The sequence below is a fragment of the Myotis lucifugus genome, unplaced genomic scaffold (assembly GCF_000147115.1).
Source record: "Myotis lucifugus unplaced genomic scaffold, Myoluc2.0 scaffold_319, whole genome shotgun sequence".
NCBI classification, from domain to species: domain Eukaryota; kingdom Metazoa; phylum Chordata; class Mammalia; order Chiroptera; family Vespertilionidae; genus Myotis; species Myotis lucifugus.
In genome coordinates, this window is record NW_005871367.1 from 144086 (window position 1) to 170576 (window position 26491).

The window sequence follows — 26491 nt, forward strand, 5'->3', positions numbered from 1 at the left end:
CAGTCACCCTGGGTCTAGGATCGATCAGATAGGATTCTCAGCTGCAACAAACCAGAGCCCACTTTGGGTAGTTTAAGCACAAATTGCACGGAGCGGCCTAGAGAACGAGGCCTGACTGTTCCACAGCCAGGAACGGGGTCATAGAAGCTCTCTTTTAGGATTTTCTTTCCAATCCCAGAAGAATCACACCAAATAAAGTCTAAAATGATGTCGACTAGAGTTGGAGGCAAAGCAGAGGTTTGGCATCAGCCCCAGATGGCACAGCCTCCAGGTTCAGCCCAGAGCTGGGGATGCCTTGTGATACCCACTCTAGTTGGACGTGAACATGGAACGAATGAGCACCATCTCTGGGACAGATGGCTTTGCTGAGGGACAGCTGCCAATCAGGTTGAGGGTGTAGACAGAGAGCTAAGCACACACGTACACTCATGTTATTACTAAGCACAGTAACCTGATGGGTAGACAGACTTTAAGGACCCGAGGCAATCTGGTGGACTGAAAAACTTCTGATGGAATGAAGGGAGACTTTACTAACGTGATCTTGCTTCCTCTTAATTCTCTACCTTTCAGTTCCTCTGGGTTTGCCCAGGCCTTTTCTGGCTTAGGGAGACAGGTTGGACGGCCTTAGAGAAGCGCATTTCCTTAGCTCTAGCTATGGTGGCAGGTTGTGGTAAGCCAGGAAGCAGCTGGAATTAAAATGCTTCAAATTACTTGCTGGACCATTGTCCTAAGTGTCAGGCTCATCAAGGCTCTTTGCTGAAAACAAATCTCTTCCTTTCTAGACCTACAATTTGGAATCTTTTTTGGCTTAGTCATTCATACTCTCCCGGATGTATCTTTATTTCAAAAAATAATTTGCGTGTGTTTCATTGGTATAAAAGGAGACTAAAATTCAGGCTAGTAAAAACAAAACAAAAAAGCAAAGCAAAAACACTGACAATCCCACCCACTAAGGACAATCATTTAAAACTCCTTGGTGTGTATCTTTTCATACCCCCTCTATACTGTGTGGTGTGTATGTGTGTGAATTTTAACGATAGGGGAGTAAAAGAAATTTTAATAGGATCATTAAGAACACAATGTTTGGCCTGGCCGGTGTGACTCAGTGGTTGAGTGTTGACCTATGGACCAGGAGGTCACGGTTCAATTCCTGGTCAGGGCACATGCCCAGTTGGCGGGCTTGATTCCCAGTGTGTGTGTGTGTGTGTGGGTTTGGGGGGTAGGGGGGCATGCAGGAGGCAGCCAATGATGATTCTCTCTCATCATTGATGTTTCTGTCTCTCTCCCTCTTCCTTCCTCTCTGAAATCAATAGAAATATATTTAAAAAGACAAAGAACACACTGTTTGCAAATGTGTAAAGGCCAAAAGGCTTCTGGGAAAATGCTCAGCGACTGACTGGTGGATCATGTGGTAACAGTAAACTAACAATGAGGAATGTATCCTATTTAATTTGGGAACATTTACCTTAAGATCAAGGTCTCAGGTGTGGCCCTGGGCAGGTAGGTGATGCACAAAGAAGGTGAATGGAGGCCAAAGGTCAGGAACAGGTCAGCCACATTAAGTGGGTTATTCAAGAGCAATTAGATGGACCTTCATATCCCCATCTTCAACATCCTGAAGAGGTCCAAGTTCTTCAGTAGCAAAGAAATTGCAGACCGAACTCCTGAATCATTTGCAGCCATTTTTCCTTTTATTCCAAACATGTACTTTTGTAAACCTGCATTTCCCAAACAGTGTAAGTGAATTAGAAGTGACTGCATAGACTTTAAATACACGTGACTCCGGGAGGAGGAACGCCCCTCCCGCCAAAACTCCTCGATGGAAATGTACATGAAGGTATCAGTCAAGTTCTAGAAGTGAAGTTAGCGTGGGTGCCTGCATGCAGTTAATCACTCTTAAAGCCTTGAAACTCACTCTGCCAGTCACACCGTGCACATTAGAATAAAAAAACCCCAAACCTTAACAAAGTCTGAAATCAAGACCACTGTGCTACAAAGCATCGCACCACGTGGGAAATGCGTTCCTTATCCCCGCAAGGGGCTCAAAATCAGAAGACACTCCCTTCGGCCATTCTTTGTTTCAGAAAATACACCCCACTGTGTATGTTACTGCTCTGTATCGTCAAAAACCCCGTAGACTGGGGCATTTCCAAAATGACAAGCGTTTCCTGTCTGTGAAAGGGCCATCTCCCTCCAAATTAGAAGCCTTCCAGTGCATACCTTTGGGGCAGTTTGAGTCAGATGTATGTAGATTTCACCAGATGTATGTTTCATGCCTAGCCTACTGGGAACTGCACTCACCTGGGCATCACGCCTTCCCACAAGTAAAAGTAGTAGAATCACCTCTTACAACATTCCTCTGCCAGCCATGAACAGGTCGCTTACAAGACACACCTCCCCTGAGGGATCCACTAGGCTTCCTATGGAAAACAGGCCCTTCACATGTCCGGGAGGCCTGCAGGTTTTCTGTTTTAACCTGGTGGCCTTTGGCTCAAGGACTGTAGGCTCTCCGTGATGTGGTGAAGGACTTTCTATTGGATTGCCTACAATGTTTACCAGATTTCAGAATACCCCTGGTGGTGGAATTTTCCTGAAGAACTGCCTGGGAAAGCCTCAGTGACCTCTGTGCTAAGTGATTCCAGATGTGTGCCTGTCAGTCATCATGCGGCCAATGGGCCCACTCACTTCTTCTGGCGCCTCCCCGCTCCTAAACTTCGCGGCCTCCTCTTTGCGACAGTCCAGGGCTCACTTTGGGGATGTTCCGAGACTCGTGAGTGCCAGGTAAACGGATCACAAGCAAATTGTTTTTGGAAAGGGGGGGGCAGGCATGCTTTTATTCAGTTTCTTTCTACAAAGGCCCTTTTTCACATTTAAAAAGCACCTCACTATCCCAATCCTTCTGACAGTTGGTGAAAACAGGGATTTTCAACCTTTTTCATCTTGTGGCACACATAAACTAATTACTAGAATTCTGCAGCGCACCAAAACCCATATTATCTTTTCTGCAGAGCTACCAACAACAAAGAAGGTACAATTCGGATTCATTCACCCCGGAAGGCTACTGTGTCGGCTGTTGTCATTTTTTGATTTGACAGTCTAAGAAAAAAGAGGCCAGTGCCCCCTGCGAAATAGTCAGGTCTCATGTTTTAAACATTCTTGAGGGACACCTGTTGAAAATTACTGTCTTAGCAGATTCCACAGTGAACCCAACGAAACGGGAAGGGTAGAAATTGGAGTTCACTGTGGAACTGTAAGAGAATATTCTGGAGTAGTAACACAGACACGACAACGCACCCTGTCTGCTTCCCCTAGAAGCCTAGCGAGGGCTCCTGACCTGGGGTGGAGCTGAGAGCGCCGGCCACGTGGGGACGCCTGCCATTGCGGTGCCCCGCCTGCTCCTCAGCGCGGCCAGACAAGCAGAGGCACCGTCCCTCCCACACGGGTTCCTGCAGCGGCTGCTGGTCTTGGCTCCTGCTGATGCCGAGTATGATTTTCTTAAAACTGCCTCATGAAGTTTCAGTGACCGCCTGGGGCCGTGACTACTCAGGCGGGTCTGCCATCCAGAAGCAAATGGACCCGGTTCTGACACCGCCCCCAGGAGCCCACCCCGATGGGAACGAGGCTTTTCCCTCTGCCTTCCACACCGTCACCAAATGTGTCTGCAGCCCTTGCGGGAGTGGTTATAAAAGCATTTGGCCAGCCCCCCAGGGAGCCGGCCCAGGACTACCGCCTAAGAATTTTAAGTCATTTATTAAAGGACAACGTGACACAACGAATAAAAGCCCATCAAAGGGAAGCTGTGAATGGGGTTTCATAAAATAAAAAATCAAAAATCCACTCTCTACCCTCCATTGCAGGAGGTGTGCCTCCCCGTAGGCAAAAAGTGCCTGTGGTGTTGTTCTCTGGGGAGCTTCCAGAACCTAGCACAGAGCTTGACGCAAAGCAGGGGACCCATAAATATCCTCTAAATGAGCGACTACAACCACTAAAGACTGCTTTTATTACTCTTGATAGAACTCATAGGCAAACTCCGTGCCAGAACTGGTTTCCCCGCCTCCATCTGCCCTGTGGTTACCTCTGTGCCTCCAGCCCTTAGACGCAACATCCCCAACTTCATTCTGGATCAGCCTCCTTCATACATACTCTTGACCCTCTGGCTTTTGCTGCCTGTTCCCCTAGCCACCACGATACAGTCATTGTCTTCCTGCATCAGGGTCGACGCGTAAGAAGAAACGAAAAGACACACACATGTCCCAGGCCAGGTTCGCAGCTGCCCAGCACCCAGAGCTTTCTCGATGTTTGCAAGTATTAGCCAACTGTCTAGAAAACCTATCTCCCCTGAAGTTGAGTTGTGTCTTTCCGATGGTGTCCACAGCCCCCCACCATGTGAGCTGCCAGTAGACAAGGTCCTATACGAAAGGTCCTTCATCTTGTTTTTGTCTCATTCCCACTGGATGCCCATCTGTATGGACTGGGGCTTGAGCAGGAGCCATGAAGGACTCTCGGCCAGACCCTGCTCTGAGCACATGTTTTCTCTCTCATCAGATGGTGGTTCAGCAGTGGTAGCAGCAGCCATCGCCGCTAACAGTTACTGAGTGTTCACTAAGGCGCCAGGTACAGTGCTGAGCACGATACAGCCACCGGCTCAGTGCCCTTTTTAGAAAACCACAATGCACTCAATACTGGGCAGCCCAGCCCGTCCAATAGTAAACGCTGTCAAACAGAAAGCTTGGATATTGAAGGCCATCACTCAGCATCCAACCCTGCAGGGAGGAGGGGAGGAGGCTGGGGCTCTGCCCAGATCCCGCTGCACCGTTTCTGTATGCCTCCCCAGGTGGTGGTTGGGTGCACCTGCAGCTCTAATTTAGTGGACTACCCCTGAGCTATGGAGCCATTTTGCAGTAGGAACTGGGAGTGGAAGGTTTACCTCTTCCTTAGGTGCAAGAGTGTGAAGGCTCAGCCATCTTGCCTCAGGTTGGGACAACCCTGAGATGCAACCTACCCTCCAGAGCTCCCCTGCAGGATCTGGCTGACGCTACCCTCCATGGAACCTTCCCCTGGCTTCCTCCCTCTCCCTGCTTCCCTCACCCCCATACCGGTGTTCCCCTGGGAGCACTTCCTTAATTAGTTACTTGCATGCAGAGCCTCGTCTTGGGGCCTGCTTCTTGGGAACCCCACCAAAGACACTATTTTAAACAATAAGAACAGGTTGAACGGTCATCTCTGGGAAGGAATCTGCAATTACCATTAGCAAAAGTGATAGAGAACTGGAGACCTCTGAACTCAAAGGACCCCGCAAAGGCAACACAGCACAGCATCTGACACAAGTCTCTGTGGGGTGGGCACTCATCAGTCCTTGAGGTGCGCAGACTCTGATGGACAACGTCCAGGACGTGATGCCATTCTGAGGTTTACCAGATGACCGGCTGGCGTTGCTCCAATTCGCCTATTAATCCAGTGGAAGGAGGGCGAGATGCCTGCTGGGGATGCAGAGCAGGCTTGCTGCTGGGAATCAGGTTTTCCATCCAAATTCCTGTTGGGAATCTTCCAATGAAAGGTACACATGAGAAAATACTTATAGTTCTTTAGCCCATTAACGTCAAACTTGACTCCAGGCAAGACAGTCGTGAAAGTTGCCTTGGGGGTCCGGCCACAATCACAGTTTATACGCAGAGCCGCAAGCTTGGTGGATTCAGGACACGAGGTTTCTTCCCATGATTTGATCGGCAAGTCTGTTGTAACAGCAAGTTGCAAAGAACAGTAAGATTTTTATCCTTTAAAATCTGTACGAATGTACATGTGTTTCCAGGCCAGATATCAGTGCTTGAGTGAATTATATAACTATTTAATAGAAATAATAAAACATCGATACAAATATAAAGACATAATCAGTATAAAAGGCTTATATTTATAAAAATACTTTTAGGTAACAGTTTTCCCCTGAGGGTTGACCATGCACGTTGCATCCATAAATATTGCTCGGCTCTGTAGCTTGCTTTCCAAAGTTCAGAGTTCATCTTTAAAAAGGAAGTGGTGGGCTCCAGTCACGTGACCTGGCCGAAGTGGCGGCCTCAGGTGGGCACCTGGGCTGGATAGAATGAAGACGAGAACAGCATCAGTGGGGCCTCCGAAAAATCTGGAGAACATTCTTTCTTCCAAATATGGAAGATACAAAGGTCAAGGACGACAGGTGACATGAGTGGGTCATGTGACTGGTGGGGCAGGTCACTGGTTTTTCTGGACCCAGTCCCAATTGTCTTCGTTCTCTTTCCGGTTCTTCTCGGCTTCAATAATTTCTTTGTACCTTCGGCGAAAGAAGCCCATCTGAAAGGCAGACAGAAGAGAACCCGGGTTAGAGAAGCTGAGGAATCAGCCATTTGGACTGTAACGCGGCCTGGCTGAGGAGAGGCATGACCAGGCCGAGGAGTGGCATGACCTGACTGAGGAGAGGCATGACCAGGCCGAGGAGTGGCATGACCTGGCTGAAGAGAGGCATGACCAGGCCAAGGAGAGGCGTGACCTGGCCGAGGAGTGGCATGACCAGGCTGAGGAGAGGCGTGTCCTGGCCGAGGAGAGGCATGACCAGGCCGAGGATTGGCATGACCTGGCCGAGGAGAGGCATGACCAGGCCAAGGAGTGGCATGACCGGGCTGAGGAGTGGCATGACTGGGACTCAGTGCCAGGAAGGCTGGCTGGGAAAACATCTCTCATTCGACTGCTTTAGACAGAGCCTTATGTGGAGCCACTTTTCACAATGCATGGACTTCCCCAGGCTATCTCATGACTGCTCCTTGGAAAGTACTTCTGGTGGAGTGTTTCCCAAACTGTATTCCAGGGAACACTAGTTACAGAGAGTTATTCCAAGGTGTTGGGGAGTAACATGGGTCTCATGGTCAAATGAGTTTGGGAAACGCTGCATTCTTTCTTTCTTAAAGAGATTTGCAATGTACACAGCAGTAAAGGATCTAATAAACCTTTAGGAAAGGATAGAAGAAACCCCAGGGCTTGGCATTTCCTGAGCTTATTTGGTTTTGATAAACTTATTCATATCCTGAGAGATACTAGCCACCGTGGACTAATTGAATAATTGCTGCTCTCCCATAATAGGCTTTGGGGAAGTGTCTTCGGGTCTGCATTCGAGCCCTAGGTCTTTGTCTCATACCTGTGCGCGTGCCACAGCCAGGAGCCTGGCCTCTGTTCCTGACCGGACGGCAGTTTCCTTTACCCCGGTTCTGAAAAGACCTTCCCCTCTCGGGTCTTCTGGCTCTTCACACGGGGTGAGATGAATTTTTGTTTTGCCCAGACAGTCATTACAGGCACTCTACTGCCCAATACTTAAGCAACTTTCTGTAGCCCAGGGTGACCCGGCGTCTCTTGTCCTTCGCTCACCAGCATCAGTGGCATCTGTTCCTGAGGTCAGACGTCCCTCCTTGCACCTGCCTGGAGGCATGGCTGCCCGGACTGGCGGTACTCCAGCTCCCTCTCTCTTTGGGGTGACATCCCTGAGGTGCCTGTCCCGCACTTTCCCAGTGGAACGTGCCCGCAGTGCTAAGCAGCTTGACGCCTCCTTGACTGGCTTCCTTCTCTTCCCTGCCTTGTTTCCCTGCTCTGATCTCTGAGATCACCTCCTAATTAAATGGCCTCCCTCAAATCCTCCGTTCAATCCCCTTGAATAGAGGACTGAGACCCACACATGGTCTGCTGCACGGCAGGTGTGTGATGCCACGCTGCCGGTAGCTTACAGTCCCGTAGTCCTATTTGAAAATGCTCAAGACTCGCCACCTCTACCGCCTGCTGCCAGAGGGAATGCCCAGAGGAACCTGCCGTGCGCAGATCACCAAGCAAACCCGCTGTCCCGGCACAGCTAACCCGCTGTTGTCTGCGCGGTGGTCTTCACGCTGCTCTACGAGACAAGCATCCACAGTCACCTGACGGTGTGAGCTCCCCGAGCAAGGAGGGCAACGGGGTCAGAACTCCCTTGCGTTACCATCTTCCTACCCCCACACCCCCAAGGGGGCTCACTGGTCGAGCCGAAGTAGAGAACCATCAAGAGAGCTGCCCAGGAAACGTCTCCACCCACATGGCCAAGGCCATCCTGAGCTCTCACTCTGAGCGGAGTCAATGGAGTGGTGCTGTGTGAATGACTGGGGCGGACTAGAAGCTTCCTTACAACTGGCAAGGGTCGTGGGTTGTGAGCACCAGTCCTCGTGGCCAGGGTTGCAAGCAGACATGGAGTTCCTCGTGTTTTCAGCCCTGAGGTCTCTTCTACGCAGCGTCAGACCACCTCTGTGGGAACCCCACTTTCTGACAACCCCACAAATGCACTTTTCTCTCCCCAAGTCCCTACGGCTGTCTCCCCTCTGCAAGGGATGTGGAAAAGGGGCTTGGCCGGAAAGTTCTGGATAAATAGGAAAAGGTCCTTGTCATTGCCCTCGAAGCACACCCACAGAAAAGCAACCCAAGATTGAATGGGAATGTCTGCCTGGGAAGTTACTGCTTGAGCGATCATTATTGAAAGAGAAAGATGGTTGATGGGGAAAAATGTCATGTGTCCCTTCTGTGCTGACGAGAACATAACCATGCCAATAGGGCTGGGTATAAAACGGAAATGAGGTTCTTTAGCACGGAGCTCTGCCTGCCGATGGGGTCATGGTTCAGTAATCCCGGTTACTCACCCTCAATCCCAGACAAGTAACCTATCTCTACCGTGGCGCTAATCAAGCTGAAATTCAACTGTCTGCTCCCTTCTCATTTTGCTTGTGTCTTAGAACTCCTTGAAGGCAGGACGCTGGCTTTCCACCCCCCAGAGCTCAGCATCTCATCTGTACCTGGCATCAGTGAGACCCTGCAGAGGTGCCCACCATCCTCCACTCCCCTGCATCCCTGCCCTGTGCCACGTGATTCTGCAGGTGGAGTCTGTTTCCCACATCCGGAATCTGCACTGCGACTTGCTTTGACAACTGGATGCGATGGAGGAGATGCTCTGTCAGGTCCATGCTTGGGCCTCACGTGGCCTTGCACGTGTCTGCTCACTTTCCCGGAGTCCTGCCGGGCCATGAGATTGAGTATGGACTGGCCTGCTGAAAGATGAGCACCCACCCAGCTGGGGACTGCCTACACCAACCACCCCCACTGCCTGCAGAGGTGTGTGTGAGTCCAGCTGAGCCTGGAGGGCCACCCTGTTAAACTCAGTCCAACTCACGGACTTAGGAGCTATATAGATGGTTGTTGCTTTTAAGCCACTACCAGCGGTGGGGAACGTCCGGCCCGTGGGCTGTATAAGGCCCAAGAAATCATTTGGTCTGGCCCTGCCAAGGCATTAGGGGTGAGTTAGTCCAAATGTAGCAGGCTAATTTAACCAAATATATATTTTTTTATTGATTTCAGAGATGAAGGGAGAGGGAGAGAGAGAGATAGAAACATCAATGATGAGAGAAAATCATTGATAGGCTGCCCCCTGCCCACCCCAGGGATTGAGCTCTCAACCCGGACATGTGCCCTGACCGGGAATTGAACCTGGACCTCCGGGTTCATAGATTGACACTCAACCACTGAACCATGCCGGCTGGGCAGCAGGCTAATTTTTAAATTGATAATTCTGTGCGGCCCGAGAATGATGTTATACATATCCAAATGGCCCTTGGCAGAAAAAAAGGTTCCCCACCCCCGCCTAGACTTTGGGGTGGTTTGTTACGCAGCATGAGCTAACTGACACAGCACGCCACGTGTTCTGTCTGACTTAACGAATGAACAGCCCCAGGAAGGGTGGCAGAGAGGCAGCTGACGGGGTTCTAGATAGAAAGAGCGTCGTTGTGCCTTGTCCTGCCGAACAGACTCTCCTTGTCCCTCTCTAAGAAGGACAAAGGTCGCCACTTTCTCAGCGTGAAGATCCGATGCAGAGTGAACAAACAACCTAGCAAGGATTTAGAGTACCTGGACTGACTCACACGTGTACTCATGTTTCATGGGTGTCACATCTGTTGCCTAAACGTGAAGGTGCTGTCGTCTCCTGCAGGCACCCAGAAGCAAGCTCTTTTCTTCCCAAAGGACGGGCGCCGCCTGACCCACGCTCTGCCCCACTCCAACACCGCGGGGTCTGGAGAACCCCGTGCCCAACACGGCCTCGGTGTGGTCTCCAGAGGGGAGGCTGCAGCTGCCACTGATGTTTGCTCCTTGGAGCTGAAGACCATGTCTTAAAACACAGCCCACTCTCATGGGGAGGGAGCGCTGGGTACAGTAGCACGGCTGGAGTGCCTGTTAGCGGGAAGGAGGTGCCAACAACGCGCATCACAGATAGAGGCGCAGACTTTCTTTCAACTATTTCCCAGCAGGTGTCAGTAGAGAGACTTCTTCTAAGGAAACCAGTAGAGTCTGAATTTTGGAAAGTCGGAAGTCAGGTTTCTGGAGGAGGGGGCGCTGTTTACTAGTTTGCACAAGGGTGCCCTGTCATCAGACCCCACTCTGTCACACCAACCAACGCTGATTACGTGACCAAACTAATTCTATTTCAGAAATGAGCCGATCGCCTTAGTGCTTTTGTTCAGAGCCTGGTTTGGCTTTTGATACAGAGCCCAAAGCCCTGGCTCTGAGTTTACCAAGCAGTGGCCCCCAAACAACTGTGTCAACTAGGTTTGCCAGTGCCCAGGACCTACTCAGAGGAGCGGTACAGGCCAGAGACGTGGCATGGGGACCCCAGAGTCCCGATTACCGCCCACGCACCAACGAACGACGCGTGGGCCACGGGATACGTACGTCGTTTGCTGGCTCTGAGCCAGTGTCTTTGTCTCTGCCCACGAGACCAATGGCCTTCTCGAACCTCCTCCGGCCAAGAAACACAGCCACAGCTTTTTAGGTTGGTCCCCGAAGCCAACCTGGGACTGCAGCCCGTGGGGCACACAGCGGTGTGCCCGGGACTCACGAAGAAGGGACAGGCACAGAGTCCTTGCCTGATGCCAACTTTTCTGAGAGTTTTTGGAAAAGTGAATTTTCAACTTTTCTATTAAAGCATGGATCTATTACGAAGAATTATAACATTCTTAAAAATTAAGACCAATGCCCTAACCGGTTTGGCTCAGTGGATAGAGCGTTGGCCTGCATACTGAAGGGTCCCAGGTTCGATTCCGGTCAAGGGCATGTACCTTGGTTGCGGGCACATCCCCAGTGGGAGGTGTGCAGGAGGCAGTTGATCGATGTTTCTCTCTCATCGATGTTTCTAACTCTCTGTCCCTCTCCCTTCCTCTCAGTAAAAAAATCAATATATTGGAAAAAAAAATTAAGACCAAGCAAGACTTCAAAGGCCTACCTCTCCTGCAGCAGGCCTTCCTTAGGCACACACTGTCCCTCCCGCGAGGACTCATGGTTGCGTTGGGGAGGAAACTTTGAGAAGTGTTGGGCAAGCCTCTGCTTTTGCTGCCAGCTGAGCTCATGCCGAGCATGTGGGAAATTCCCCCACACTCAATTCCAACCCAATGGAGTCAATGTTTTTCTGCACTTTTTCTGGAACCTTCCAGGGCTTCCTTTGCCACTTGAGGAGCAAAAGGCCCTGTTGATCACTGTCCTGTCCGCCGCAGAGGAAACGGGCATGGGAACCGGAGAGGAGAGAGCAAGCCCAGTGTCGCTGAGCTGAGACCCGAGGGAGCACAGTGCTTCCTGGCCTTTAGTCCGCGAGGTCCCCCGGCCCCCAAAAGCAGCTCCCTGAGCCTCTGGACAGACTCACACCATTTTTCTGATAAACTTGTACCAAAAAGCTACCAGAAAACTTCTAGGGAAACAGCAGATTTCCCCCGAATAGCTCTAATTAGGAAGGCAGGGGGCCTAGGAGGAAATAAGGCTAGACTGAGTCCTGGGGTCTGCAGCCTGCAGCCCCGGCCTCTTCGGGGTGAGAGAGAGAGATTGGCCTGGACTCCAGGGCATCTGGTCTCGTGTTTGACCCCCACCCCCGCCTTCCCTGGCCCCTGGTCTGCCTTCTGGGCAGCTCTTCCCAGGACTCGGGCACACTCCTTCTTTGGCTGAACTCAGGCCTCCTGTTTATGGATCTCTTCAGTTTCTTGACTATTTACATAGCATGTCTCTGCCTCGAGATGTCAACCCTGCAACATCAGCCCAGTATTTACTTTCAAACATAAATAAGCCCCACGGAGTGTCTCTGGCACATGGTTTTAATTGAGACAGCGTGATGGGTGCTTGCGCGCGCGTGTGCATGCGTGCATGCGTGTGTACGGACACGTGTATGCATGTCTATGCATTTTTCTTTTTCCTTTGGAGAAGCAAGGATGGCTTCCCCAGCCTGGCTGGAGGAAAGGTGACGACCCCAGCGACTCCCGGGGGTGGGGGGTGGGGGGGGGGGGGGGGGGCTGCCAAACCTTTCACGTTCTCTGAGCCATTTTGCAGATTTATTTTTCTAAGTGCTTCTGCTGGGGGTTGGCAGGAATGCTCTCAAATAAAAACCAGGAGCCCAAAGCCAGCTCGAAAGCAGCAGGCTCTTGGGATAGCTCCAGCTGAGGTCAAGTTTGAGGCAGTCCTTTTTCTGAGGGCGGACAACACACTCTGCAGCCCTCTCTTCGCCACCGGTCAGAGGGAGGGGCCCGCGGGGCCGGGGCCTTTGGGAAGGGCGGGCCACAGGGCTGGCCAGGCCATGGCACTGCGCTCTGCTCCAGGCCATCTTGGCGGGGCAAACAGGAGAGAGAGGACAGGTTCCTCGGCCGAAAGCAGTAGGGGAGGATGCCGAGTTTTCTCCCTCGCTGAGTGGCGGCCTGTGTGTTTTGGCAAACTGCATAAAGGAGGAGGAAGCAGAGAGCTGCCTGGGGCCCCAAATGAGGTTGTTTTTTCTTCTAAGTGAAAGACATCCCAGCACCTTGATCCTCTTACCACTTGACTCAAAGGCTGGCTTAATGATTGCGAGCACTTCTTAAAGGTACAGGTCACAAAGTTGTTATCGCTACTGAACCGCTGAACAAGGAAATGTCTAGGGAACGTCCTCCTATAAACAGGCCTTTATGATTGTCTTCAAGAGGCACCGGGCCCAGGCCGCTTCAGACCCCGCCAGGAGCTAAGGGGAAGGAGAAGGGACTCATTTGAAGTTTCCCCCCGTAAAAGCGCTTGGCTTTGTATTTCAAAGTTTTCTTCCTGCATGGTGGTTTGGCAGGCTCCTGTGATCCTCGCACATGAAGTTTAAATTATGGCTCCCGGTGTCTGCGAACATCCCGGCTCTGGGCAAGTTGACTGGGATCCATTTCAGTATTTGTAGAAGGGTCTGGTTAGCTCAAGGCCCTCGCTGTGGATTTTGCGCTGGGGCCAGGGCCTGCTGCCGCCAAGCATGAGAGAGTGGCTGAGATGCCAGCGGGCAGTCCTTCTAGAAGACTCCGGGGTCTGCCCAGAGTCACAGGGAGAGGAGGCAGGGAGTCTGGAGTTCCGCTCTGGGTTTCCATTTTAGATCAACAGCGGGCGATGGGTGTGTGAGTAGCACCACAGTGACATCCGGAAGGGCCAGGAGCTGGTGGCACAGGCTCCTTCACCCGCCAAGTCCTCCTCACCTCTCAGGGCGCACACGGCTCAGCCATCATCTCTGGTCACTTAACTGACGGAGTGAGGGCTGGGCTGCTACCTCTGGCAGAGCTGGAAGCCTTTACCACGCTCTCCTGGAGCCTCCCCCACAGACAAAGACAGACCACTCCGCTGGAAGGGCCACACGGATGGGCCCTGAGTCCCCGTGGTGAGGAAGAGGGGCTCAGCTGAGCCCAGCCTCCCAGCCATCCCCACAATGTGCCAGGCATGTGAGTGAAGCTATCTCAGACTCCTCAGACCAGGCTGGCCACCAGGTAAGTGCCACTGAGTGGCCCCACTCAATGTCACATGGCACAGAAGCAGCAACCAGCCAAACCCTTCCTGGATTCCCGACCCACACGTTTGTATGATATGATGCAATGATTGTTCAAAGTCACTCAATTCAGGGGGGCAGTTTGTTACACAGCCATAGCTAACTGATACAATATAAAAGCCTGCAATTCAGGCATCAGCACCACCAACAGCCATGAAACCCTGCTGGAGTGAATGCCTTTGGGATATCTGCCTAGTCTCTTTCTTTTCTGTGATTCACCCCCACTTTCACCCCATCACCTCAAACTGCCATCTTGCATTTTTCTCGTACCCCAGCCTCAGCTGTTTGGATTAGGAGACATGGGACCAAAACTGGTCCAGTCTGATTCTCTCTCAGCCAACTCCCTGTCCCTAGCCACAGTTGACGGGAGCTAAGCCAATGAGAGTCTCTCTCTAAGACTTTAGAACGCGAATCAGAGGTGACTGGAGGACCATTTTCTCCCGTGTGTCGGGAAGCATGGAGAAAGCTGGTCTGCTATGGAGATGATGATGCAGGCGTTAGAGGAGCAGGGGGAAGGGCTGTGTAGGACAATGGGAAGGGGGGAGGAGGGAGAGTGCCTGCTTTGGTTTGTGGACATTTTCTGGGTCTGAATACACACATTTCCTTTGGTATCTATGAGGACCTTGCATCCTTAGAATTCTCTCTCTTGCTTAAGTGGCAATGAATACATTTCTGTGTGTGTGTGTGTGCATGCAACTTGAAAAAATGGCTGAGATAAATATGTTCAGCCCTAGAAACAGAAGAGAAAACTGCCCAGGCTAGTGAGGTGATAGAACGTCCTTCTGCTGACTTGCCCTCTGCTTGGTGAGGGTGACTGGGAGGAAGTCTCGTCCCCCTGGAGGCAGCCGCACTCACAAAGCCTGACACTGAACTCCTTCTCTTCCACAACGACTCCCAGCCCTGCCTTCCTCACCTGGTTAGGGAAGCCACTCACCATCTACTCTAAAGCCAGCAAGAGACACATACTAACTTCTTCCCGACCCCTCAAGTCCAACCGCCAACACGTCCTGCCTCTTCTAACTGGGTCCCCTCCTCCCCACCCATGGAGATGGACCTCGTCCCCATCCTGTCCCCAGATCTCCCTCTTGAAACAGATGAAGCCACACCACTGCTCTGCTTCCAGACCCCCAGGGTCCCCCTTTCTCCTGGTCAGGCAGCCCCATCCCAGCTGAGGGAGGTCATCTCACGGCGGCCACTGACGGCCCTCCCCTGACACACCTCACAAGCCGTCCCCCACAAAGCCTGCTCATCTCTCACCTCTGCTCCCTCTACATGGAATATCCACCTGCCCTCCGTTGCCTGGAAAACCCAAACCAAATGCAAGGTCAGACCTCGCCCAGTGAAGGCCCTGTGATTGCCGCCCTCTGCTCTCCTCCCCAGGCCACGGCCGAGGGGGATGTCTGCCTTCATGGTTCTGGCTCTGTTGGGTCACACACAGCTGGGTGACATCGGGGCTTGGCTGCCCCACGGCAGCCACCTCCTGCGACCACATTCTTTAGTCCCGTGGTCGGCAAGCTGCGGCTCGGGAGCCACATGCGGCTCTTTGGCCCCTTGAGTGTGGCTCTTCCTAAGTCTTAGGAGTACCCTAATTAAGTTAATAACAATGTACCTACCTATATAGTTTAAGTTTAAAAAATTTGGCTCTCAAAAGAAATTTCAATCGTTGTACTGTTGATATTTGACTCTGTTGACTAATGAGTTTGCCGACCCCTGCTTCAGTCAAACACAACCAAAGCAAAGCTAAGCAGATGGCGGGTGAAGGCGTGTGCTCGGGAGATGGGACCCCCTGCACGGCAGAGCCAAGAGGGAGGCCAGAAGGAGGGCATCCGAGCCATGACAGCAAGTGGACACACTGCCCTCTCTGTATCCCTGTCTTGTCCCACACACCCAATCAGGGAGGATGGCACTTCTTCTCATCTCAAGAGCCCATGCAAAGGCAGACGGAAGGAAGGAACACACACACACACACACACACACACACACACACACACACACACACCAAAGCCCTTACTGTCTTTTCAGATCTCACACACTGAGCTGGCTTTGTTCTCCGCCCACAGACCAGCGGCTGTCTCAGCAGGAAGGAGTTGGAGAAAACGGAGCATTAAGAATCCATCCGGCCACACTGATTAAACAAACAACAAATTGGCAGATTTAAAAAAAAAAGGTAATATCCACTCCTGGCAAATATACAGGAAATTGGGCACTTAGGATACAGGGCTTACAGGAGGGTGCATGGTGTAACCTTTCTGGAGGGCAATTGGCAATGTGTGATAAAAGGCTTGACATACACATTTCTTTTGACTCGGTAATGCCATTTCCAGGATTTCTTAAGCACATAACGAAGGATTTGTGCAAATATTTGGCTCCAAGGATATTCACTGCGGCACTGTTGAAAGAAGTGTGAACCCGGGAGCCACCTAAATTCCAACATCAGAGGTGGATGAGTAATCTGCGGGCCCTGCAGCCTTAAGGCAGCGCTGGAAACAGGTTGTTAACGACATGGAAAGATGACTAAATACTGTGAACAGACGCCTGGTGTCTGAAATGCATGGGATGTAAGATAAACGTATTTTCATGTAATATGCTCCATATACTTTTCTTTAAAAATTTTTTTATCTTAAAATTTGACTTTTAGAAAGAAGAAGGGAGGGAGAGGGCAGAGAGAAAGAAAGAGAGAGAGAAACATTGATATGTTGTTCCACTTACTTATGCATTCACTGGTTAACTCTTGTATTATACCCTTGACTGGGGGCGGGGGGGGTTGAACCTGCAACCTTGGTGTATTGCGACGACGCTCTAACCAACTGAGCTACCCAGCCAGGGCTCAAAATACTGTTCTTCAACTTCCAGACACCTTTTCAGGTGAAGTATCTCTAAACTTAAAGTGATTAAGTCCAACTGTCAATCTGAAAAATCCTATATAATAAAAGCCCAGCAACCAAATGGCAGAATGACCAGAACGACCGGTTTACCAGTCGCTATGACAAGCACTGACCACTAGGGGGCAGACCTCAACGCAGGAGCTGCCCCCTGGTAGTCAGTGAGCTCCCACAGTGGGAGCGCCGCTTGTCTGACTGGGATGAGCGGTGCTCCCACAGCATGCTGATCCCTACAGGCCACGCCCCCCACCAGTGCACAAATCCCGTGCACCGGGCATCTAGTGTACAATAAAAACACTATTTTTGTCTGTGTTTCTAGACTTCTTAGATAAAAGCGTAGTTATTATACTTTTCCAGATGAATAATTAAGCCCAATGCTTTCATTTTAGAGGTCTTACACCTGAAAATACATCAAGCATGTTCTGGGAAAATGTAACAAGCATGTAACATGCTACTCAACCGAGCAAACGCCAGGAGAATGCCTGGCCTGTGTCTATTTTGCAGAAAAGGGCCAGGAAGAGGCAGCACTGTGCCACCATGGTTATTTCTGGGACGTGGACTCTGAGTGCTTTACAATTTTTTTCCCTCTTTTTTAAAATTTATTTTTATTGATTTCAGAGAGGAAGGGAGAGGGAGAGAAAGAGGTGGAAACATCAATGATGAGAGAGAATCATTGATTGGCTGCCTCTTGCAAGCCCCCTAATGGGGATCGAGCCCACAACCCGGGCACGTGCCCTTGGCCCAAATCGAACTCGGGACCCTTCAGTCCGCAGGCCGACGTTCTATCCATTGAGCCAAACCAGCTAGGGCTTTGCTTTCCCCCCCTCTTATTATGTTGGAACACTAAATACAAATTATTTTGTAATCCCAATGAAACTAATTATTTAAATGTAAAACATCCATTCGTAATAATGTAAGATGCTGTTTCCGCCTGCACCTGAAACCTGGAAATCTGGGAAGGCAGGGCTCTGGCGTCCGGGAGTCCCAGCTCCGGGCCCTGGCGCTACTGTAGGAGCCAGGACACCATGGAAACAAGAACAGACAGGGCCCCACCCACCAGGAACATGGCTGGCCAGTGGGAGACACAGACCTTCATCGGATCATGACCGACACGCGGTGGATGAACACAGAGGCTCTGAAGGGTAAGGACTCCAGCTCTCTGAGAACAGACTGTGAGGCAAAGAAACCATCCTAGACTTGGGGGTGAGGACACCCCTTTCTCCTTGAGGAAGTGACAAGAGGTAAGTCACAAAGGATGAGCAGGTGCTCCTGGGGAAGGAGGCGGGGCAAGTCTACACCCGGGTCACCTACCCACGCACCACCCTGGGGTGGGAGAAGTTACGATGCAGCGACCCTGGCAGGACTCGGGGCCTGTAGCCCGTCTCAGTTACCAAGCAATCGCTCTCTTATTCCACATGGGGCAGAAACAGTGAGTCTCTCTGTAGTTCCTTCTCTGGTACCTTGTACTCCCCCCACCCCAAATAAATGGTCAACCACCCAAGTCCCAGAGGTTACTCCCCAGGCTCCTGTTCTGAGTTACGCTGCCACCCGTGTGCTGAACCTGCCCCGTGAAAGACGTTCCAGCAGGAATCCTCTCCCAAGAAGCTCTCACCTGGCGAGGCAGGAGGGCCGGGCGCCCAGAGGTGGGGACCTCTGGGGACCCGCGATCGCAGACTCACCTTCCAGAGCAGCACGGCCAGCAGCAGGAAGATGAGGATCCCCACCAGCAAACTGATGGCGATGATCCACCCCACGACGTAGCCACGGGGCTCCAGGTTGTGCAAGGCCTCGAACACCACCTGGAAGGCAAAGGGAGCGAGAGTGAGAGCGCTTCCCGCCGGAGTGGCCCTGGCAGGATGGAGCCCAGCCTGGACTTGGAGTCAACTAGAGCAGAAACCACCCCTTCCCACCTGAAGGCCAATGGAAGAAAAGCTGCCTACAAAACGTGCAGGCGCTCTGGGAACAGACATGAGGCTTCTTTGCGACGCATGCTCACTAGCTGTGTGACCTTGGGCAAAGCCCTTGACCTCTCTGAGCCTCGTTTTTCTCATCTGCAAAACAGGGATAGAACAGCACCTCCCAGAGAATCCAAGGGTAATGCAGACAGACCCCTAGCACAGCATCTGGCAGAGCTCAGCCAGGACGCGTGTGTGTGTGGGGGTGGTGGTGTGTGTGCTCCTATTAGCATCGTCATGGCCGGCAGGGACATTCTTTTTGAGGTCAGGCATGGTTGGCTACTTTTTAATGTTTAAAAACGATTTATTGACATCTAATATAGAGAAAGGTTTACCTAACCAAGTGCACAGCTCACGGAGTTTCCACGCACTCAATGCTAAGTGCATCTGCGGAACCCGTACCGAGATCAAGTTCTGAATGTGACCAGCACCCCCATGAGCCCCTTCACCCTCCTTTCCAGTCTCATCTCCCACCGAGGGGAACACCAGCCTGGCTTCCACCAGCCTGGATTAGCTCCCCCTGCTTTTGTCCTCGATGTACCTGGAATTCAACATCATGTTTGGGAGTCTGAGCCGGGTTGTGGCCCGTTTGTTCTCATTGCTGGACGGCATCTCACCGTGTGAAGATGCTGTTGGTTTATCCAGCCACCCACGTAGGGGCTCTGACCAAGGATGATTGAAGGAGGGGTGCCTGGAGTGGGAGGTGGCGGGATGGCAATGGGCTCTAACATTTGTCATCTAAGCCCACTGTTTTCTATCTGGTTCTGATGAGAGAGTCCTGTCCCAAAGTCAGAGTCATGCCTTTGGGTTCCTGCCCCTAAGAAGCTGTGCGCCGAATCCCCTCCCACATTTAGACTCTCTCGTGGTGTCCTGTCCAGATGAACTATGAGACACTATTGGCCAAGAAGCGTGACTTGAGGCCACCAGGACACGACTCTGTGTCCGCCTCTGTGGACTGGGGTCTGAAAGGGACTTGACATCGTTTATGTAAGATCCCGGCGTGCGGTCTCGGAATAAAAGCTGCTGGAGCTTCTTGTTGACCATGAAGTGCCGAGACCGGCTGTGAGCTCCCAGGGGGTCAGCTGCGAGGAGCAGCCCTTTGGGTGACCCTGTTGGCTTCTCAGGGACATTGCATCCCGGCGAAGCCGCCCGGGAGGTCTGGTTCCGTGGAGACAGACACAGGGAGAGTTTCCGCTACAGTTTAGTCTGGCAAGTTCCGCAAGAATGCGCCGTCACTTCCCCGGAATGCGTGCTTAATCTTTTATTATTTTTAGTGATGCCGGTCAGCTTCTTGGATGTGCGCGAGATGCTTTGGCAGGGCCGGTTCCCGCCCATGGCGGCTCGGATAAACCCCTCTGTGGGTGGAGATCCCAGCATCCTGCGGTTCTAGGAAGTCCCATCTTAGATGGAAACCCAAAGGGAGGAAGAGCAGCCTGGGCTCCAGGGACAGACAAGACAAGCAGGTCTCACCTCCACCACCGACGCATCCTGTCTCTAGACATCTTTTCTCTCTGACCCCTCGTCCCACCCCCAGTGGCTGCCCCAGGTCAGGTCTGTTCTCTCCCCAGCACCGTTTCAGGAGCCGGGGAGAGGCCTCACAGCTGCTGTCTTTGTAAAACATAGGACTCATCGTGTTGCTTCTCAGCTTACAAGATCGACGGCTTCCCTTTATACTGAATCTGTATCACAGCACAGGGTACAAGCTGGTCCCCTCCCCAGATGTTCGTGTATTCATGACATGCTGGCCAATGAGCATCATCTCCTCTGTGAGACCTGGCTTTTTATCCCTCTGAATGCCTTTCTGTTCCCCGTGTGACAAACTCCAATACTGCTCACCTTACAAACGTTCCTATCTTTTGTTGTTGTTGCTAATCCTCACCCGAGGATATTTTTTTCCATTGCTTTTTAGAGACGTGGAAGGGAGGGGGAGAGACAGAGAGAGAGAAACATTGATGTGAGAGAGACACACTGATTGGCTGCCTCCTGCACGGGGATCAAGCCTGCAACTGGGGATGTGCCCTTGACTGGAATCGAACCCACAGCCCTTCAGTCCTCGGGACAACACTCTATCCAGATCGGTAGAGCTGTTCCTACCCTTTGATCCATGAGTTCCGCACTTAAACATTTACCCCAAACAGGAAAAGTTTTCTATTCAAAGAGGGTCGCTGCAGAATTATTTAAATTGGTGCAGAAGTAGAAATATTCTAAACGTCCAACCACAGGGCAACCGGTCAGTCAGTCATGATCCCTCATGAAGTGGAATCCCACAGAGCTACTGAAAATGGCGATGATAAATCTGGCTGTCACAGTATGATTCTCAAAAACGTAAAACATGACTCTCATATAGAAATATAGCGAATACATGTTAAAGACGCATTTAATTCGTTACTGTGGGAATCAGCAGGCTGGGAAAGGCAGTTCGAAGAAGGCTCTGACTACAGGGTGGGGCAAAAGTCGGTTTACATTTGTGAGCACCAGATGTGCAGAATTTATTTTTTAAAAATGTATTTTTATTGATTTCAGTAAGGAATGGGGGGGGGGAGAGATAGAAACATCCATGATGAGAGATAATCAGCGACTGGCTGCCTCCTACACGTTCCTGACTGGGGATTGAGCCTGCAACCCAGGCATGTGCCCTGACCAGGAATCAAACTGTGACCTCCTGGTTGATAGGCTGATGCTCAACCACTGAGCCATGCCGCCTGGGCCAGCATTTATTCTCGAATTATTACTTATTAATTACTGTATTATTTTCCATAAGCACAACTGTAAATGTGTAGTCACGGAAAAACAAACAAACAAAAGAATTCTGAAACTAGATACAAAACTCGGTAATTCCCGAGAGGTATATATTATAGCTTATATAACCTTTTGTATTATATTTTCAGCCAGACAGAAATCACTTTCATCTTTTCTGGCGCAAGTCGTTTATCAGTTATCCTCTTCTATGGGTTAACAAGGAACTTCACAGAAGCTGGGTCCTAGAAGTCCAAGCAGGCCCATGGCACCAGAGCTGTTCTCCAATTTCAACGTGTGCAAGACCACAGGGAACCCGGTCACAGGGCGGGTTCTGAACAGCCAGGCAGGCGGGGGCCTGGGACTGTCATGTCCAATGAGCCCCAGGCAGGCCAGGGCTGCTGGGCCAGGGCCACACTTCAGGAGAAAGGGACAGAGTTTGCTCCAAGATGCCTGGTAGGACAACTTTTTGACTGATACCAAGTTTTAAGTTCTTTGAAAATGTGACAGTAACATGGGGGAAATAATAAATGTTCTAATGGTGAGTGAGGAAAATCAGGATATCAATTTAATATATAGAAGACTTCAGCTTTGCAAAAAAAACCCCAAAACACACAGTAGAAACATTTAAAAGTAAAAGGTGGTTTCTGAGATGATGGTTGCTTTTTTCGTTTCTATTTCTTACTATTAAACATGTTTCTCACTGAGCATTTATAGCCAAGTTAAACAAAATTAACAAGAGGCTCTGCCCCAGCGCCCCCTCTTCCAAGAAGCCTGCCCACTCCTCTCTTCAGCAGAATTAATCATTCTCAGAGCTTCTGGAAACATGGCAATTTCCAACGCTTTTAGCAGAGGAAGCCCTACTGGAGCATCTCAATGTATAAAACAGAAGAATGTGGATTCTCTGGCTATAAAGATAGGCAGCCAGAGCCCTGCCTGCTCAGCCCCCTCCCAAGCTTATCCCCTCCAACCCCACTTCCACCCCAGCCCCAGTCACCCCTGAACCAACTCAAGGGAACCCCCGGCTCCACAAAGCTTAGTTGTAAAACCACAGTGAGCGCTCCATAGTCCCAGTTCTAAGTCCTTCTCACTGAAAGGTAATGATGTATCTTCCTGTCTACAGACTCCAGCAAACTGTGAGTTCTTCGAGAACAGGGGTCAAATGCATGCTCTCCTGTCACCTACACCACGGCAGGCATGCGTGCTGTGACTCATGAATGCACAAATTAATGAAGCCAGCGTTGTCTACCAGAACGTCAGAGGAAGCATGGATGTGACTCAGTCTGCAAGCAAAGAGAAGATGGGGCTGGCAGCTGGAGTCTCTGTGCTTCTGGCAGCTGGAGTCTCTGTGCTTCTCCTCGCTCTACCTCAAAGATTCATCTGCAAATGTTATTTCTTTGGGAGCCCACCCACCGACTCATCTGTTGGTCCATCCATCCACCCACCTGCCCGTTCATCCATCTGACAAACGTACATGGAGCACCTACTATTGCCAAGACTGTGGGGACTCATTGATGAGTAAAACAGGCAGTCTTTGCTCTCATGGAGCTTTCTGCTTATAGACAAGACTGGCCAGATAGACACATGCACGCAAAACTGTAACCCTGGAAAGTGGCCCCAGGGAGAGGTTCATGGTTATAAAAGCCTGAGCTAGGCATGGCCGTCAGAGAGCGTTCCGTGCTGAACGGCTTGAGTTGAGAGTTAGAGGATAAGCAGATGTGAGGTTGGAGCAAACAGGTTGAACCAGAAGCCAGAGGAAGGAAGTTGTTCAAGATGAGTCTGGAGAGCTAGGCAAGGCTGCAGCCACAGTAAGAATTATGTGCTCCGTCTTAAGAAAATGGGAGGCTGTGGAGGGTTTTCAGCAGGGGAGTGACATGGTTACAGAGAGGCCTCTAGCTGCAAAACGGATGTAGAGTAGAAGGAGAACTTTATGTGGGGGCTCAAGGAACAAGCAGCCCTAGTAAGAGGGTTGCAGGGCGAGCGGTTTCCCCAAGGGAGAGCTATGCATCTGGTATAAAAAGAGAAAAGAGAGTGAGGATGAAGGGGGCGGGGTCCTGATGGTCTGAGAGGGTGGTAGGAGGCAGACAAGAGGTTCTGACCAGCGAAGGGATGGATGCTGGCGTGGCTGTGGTCTGAAGCTGGAGGGCTTATGTGTTGGATGCCAACGCCTAGAACAAGAAAACGAGGAGCATGAGGGTTTGCTTCAACAGAGCCTTCGAGGAGGACAGACCCAGACGCTGGGCCCCCTGCCTGCCGCTATAAAGCCTAAGGCACCTGAAGTTGGCAAGCTGGCATCAGGAAACAACCAGGAGCCCAGTTCCAGGCCGAGGCAGCGGTGAACCTAAACCACAGGTTCACTTCTGTGTTTCTGGAAGCTTCCACATTCTGACCATTGGGACGATGCCTAATTCACAGCTAGAAATGCTCTGGTCTCCATAAGGCCCGAGGGCATGACCACAATGGGGCCCACCTGTCCCAAGCTGGGGGGTCAGTTCCACCACCCCACACCCACCCCCCCCACACCAGGGGAGGTTCAATGGGCTAGAGGTCAATTACAACAGCAAGACCCTCTCTGCAGCCAAATAAAAAGTGGAAAGAGCAGAGCATGGGGGACAATGAAAGGTCATTTTCACCTGCTGCTGATGACACCTAAGAGCCAGGGAGGGGGGGCAGGGGAGGGGCGTGGGGGCTGGGAGAAACGGTCTCGGCCCAACCATATCTTAAACTGCTCTCGGATCACAGCCTCCGGAAAGCCCATCAGCCGGGGGGAGGCGGGAGGCTCCTGGAGACGACATCAATGAGCAGAAAATAAGCTGTGCATCTGGCAAGATCAACGCTGCAAGTCTGCGCTGAGATAAACAGATGTCAACCTCGCCCATGCCTGCCCGGACCCGGGTCCAGAAATTCCTCGACCTGTTAGAATTTGCAGGGGAATAAGCTGGGCTGGCGCTAATCCCTTTGTTGACAAGAACGGGGCACATCTGCTGAGCACTTAGGACGCGCCAAGCGCTGGGCCGAGAGGTTTCATTTCTCTTCCTCCTGCGGACCCTCAGAACCGCTCTTGAAAGGGAGGAGGCGAGTGCCCCTCCTTGACCTCAAGCTGCCCAGGGCCCTGGAGCAGCCCCAGTTCTCCCCTTGATGAGTAGGTTGCATCTGCGTGGGGACCTGGCCACAAAGGGACGAGTTCCAGAATCAACAGGCATCTCAGTCTGAACATGATGTGCTTCTGAGGCTACGAGAGCCAAGGGCGCTCCCGAGACAAAGGGCCAGCTGTCTTCCTCCCAAGACCGTGATGCTGACCTCCTGCTCAGAATGGCTCTCGCTGTGTGTGGGCGCGGGGCGACGGGACGGCGGGATCAGAGGGACGAGGGATCAAAGAAGCCTCGGGTCTTGCAAACGGGCAGGGCTGGCTCTTCCACTGATATGCTGTGGCACCTCTGGCTGGTAGTCTCCTCGCCTCCTGGAGCCTCAGTTTCCCCAAGAGAAATGGGAGCAGTAATGCCTAGTTCACAGGGATGACGTGAGAGTGACGGGAGAGAATTCTGTCAAAGGGCCCATCCTGTCCTTGCCATCTTCGTGTGCAATGAGACCTCCTACTACCTGAATGGTGGGCGCATCAGGCAAGGGCTTTGCATCAAGATGATGCAGCTTGCCCCAAGGTTAGTGCCAATGCAGTGGTGGAGATGGTGAACAAGGGCTCTAGCTCAGATGGGAGCCCTAAGAAGAGCCGGGGGCTGGCTGGCCGGATACCGACCCTCGGTATTGGAGAAGCACGTGGGAAGGACAGCTGTCACTTTTCAGCAGCCTCGTGCTGAACCCACGTATAGTGCTGGGACCTCCTCCTCTGTGTGTCTCAGGGCGAGGCTACGCTACAATAGCCAGAAATGCCAGTGACCGGCTCTCCCTGGGGACAAGAACCCAGGGACGGCTGTGTCCAGGGCATGGGCCAGGCTCTTCCTGGCCCCCCGGTTTTTTGACTCCTCTTATACCCCCGTTCTGGTTCTCCAGCCTCCCTGGCAATTCTGAGAGCCACCAGGTATCCTCCTCATCCCTCTGGTTCTGCCCAAATGAGACAGAGCCGGCCTGGCCGCCTACTTGCACCTAAGACCTCACCCTAGCACAAACTCCATGTGCCAAAGACTTACTCTTTCTCGTGGGTTTATGTGTTTCTCGTACATTCTGCCATTTTAAAATATCAAGAAGATGGACCTGCGAGGTAATTCATATAAGCTTCTCATCCGGCTTGAGAAGAAAGTGTGGGTGGTAGTTGAAGTAGCAGAACAGAGCCTGTAGATTCCTGGTTCGCCCTGGGGAAGTTTCTAACCTCAGTTGTTGGCAACGCTCCCCGAAATGAAGAAGGTTGGGTTGACTAGACTAGGAAATTCAACATATTATTGGCATCTAATGCTGCTCCCCAGGTCTCACCCAGGACTCTCAGGTTTGGGTCTATACAAAGCCAAGTAAGCTTGGTATGGTTGGTCTCGGACACACGCTAATACCCAGATCTATCCTATATAATAAAGAGGTAATATGCAAATTGACCATCACTCCAACACACAAGATGGCCGCCCCCATGTGGACACAAGATGACCAGCAGGGGAGGGCACTTGGGGGTCCCCAGGCCTGCAGGGGAGGGCAGTTAGGAGTGACCAGGCCTGCAGGGGAGGGCAGTTAGGGGCAATCGAGCCAGCAGGGGAGCAGTTAGATGTCGATAAGATGGGCAGGGGAGTGGTTAGGTGGTGATCAGGCTGGCAGGCAGAAGCGGTTAGGGGAAATCAGGTAGGCAGGCAGGTGAGCAGTTGGGAGCCAGCAGTTCTGGATTGTGAGAGGGATGTCCGACTGCCCGTTTAGGCCCAATCCCAGAGGTCCCTAGAGACTGATTTCTACTTGGACCCTTTCCAACCAGGGTCTTATAGGATGGGCTTTGGCCCAATCCCATCCCACTGGGATTGGGCCTAAACGGGCAGTCAGACATCCCTCGAGGGGTTCCAGATTGCAGAGGGTGCAGGCTGGGCTGAGGGACACACACCCTCCCCATGCAC

The 26491-nt window shown here is 51.6% G+C and overlaps 1 protein-coding gene across 1 annotated transcript in view; it reads right to left on the reverse strand.

Annotated features, from left to right (window-relative positions):
* Positions 1-1669: 1669 nt before the first annotated feature.
* ITGA9 (integrin subunit alpha 9) overlaps positions 1670-26491 on the reverse strand; it is a 250599-nt gene continuing 225777 nt past the window's right edge. Inside the window, exons 27-28 of the mRNA XM_023764184.1 lie at positions 18438-18557; positions 1670-6324 (exon numbers count right to left, since the gene is read on the reverse strand). Coding sequence (XP_023619952.1) covers positions 6226-6324; positions 18438-18557 — 219 coding nt within the window. The 3' untranslated portion in view covers positions 1670-6225. The remainder of the gene's footprint in view (positions 6325-18437; positions 18558-26491) is intronic.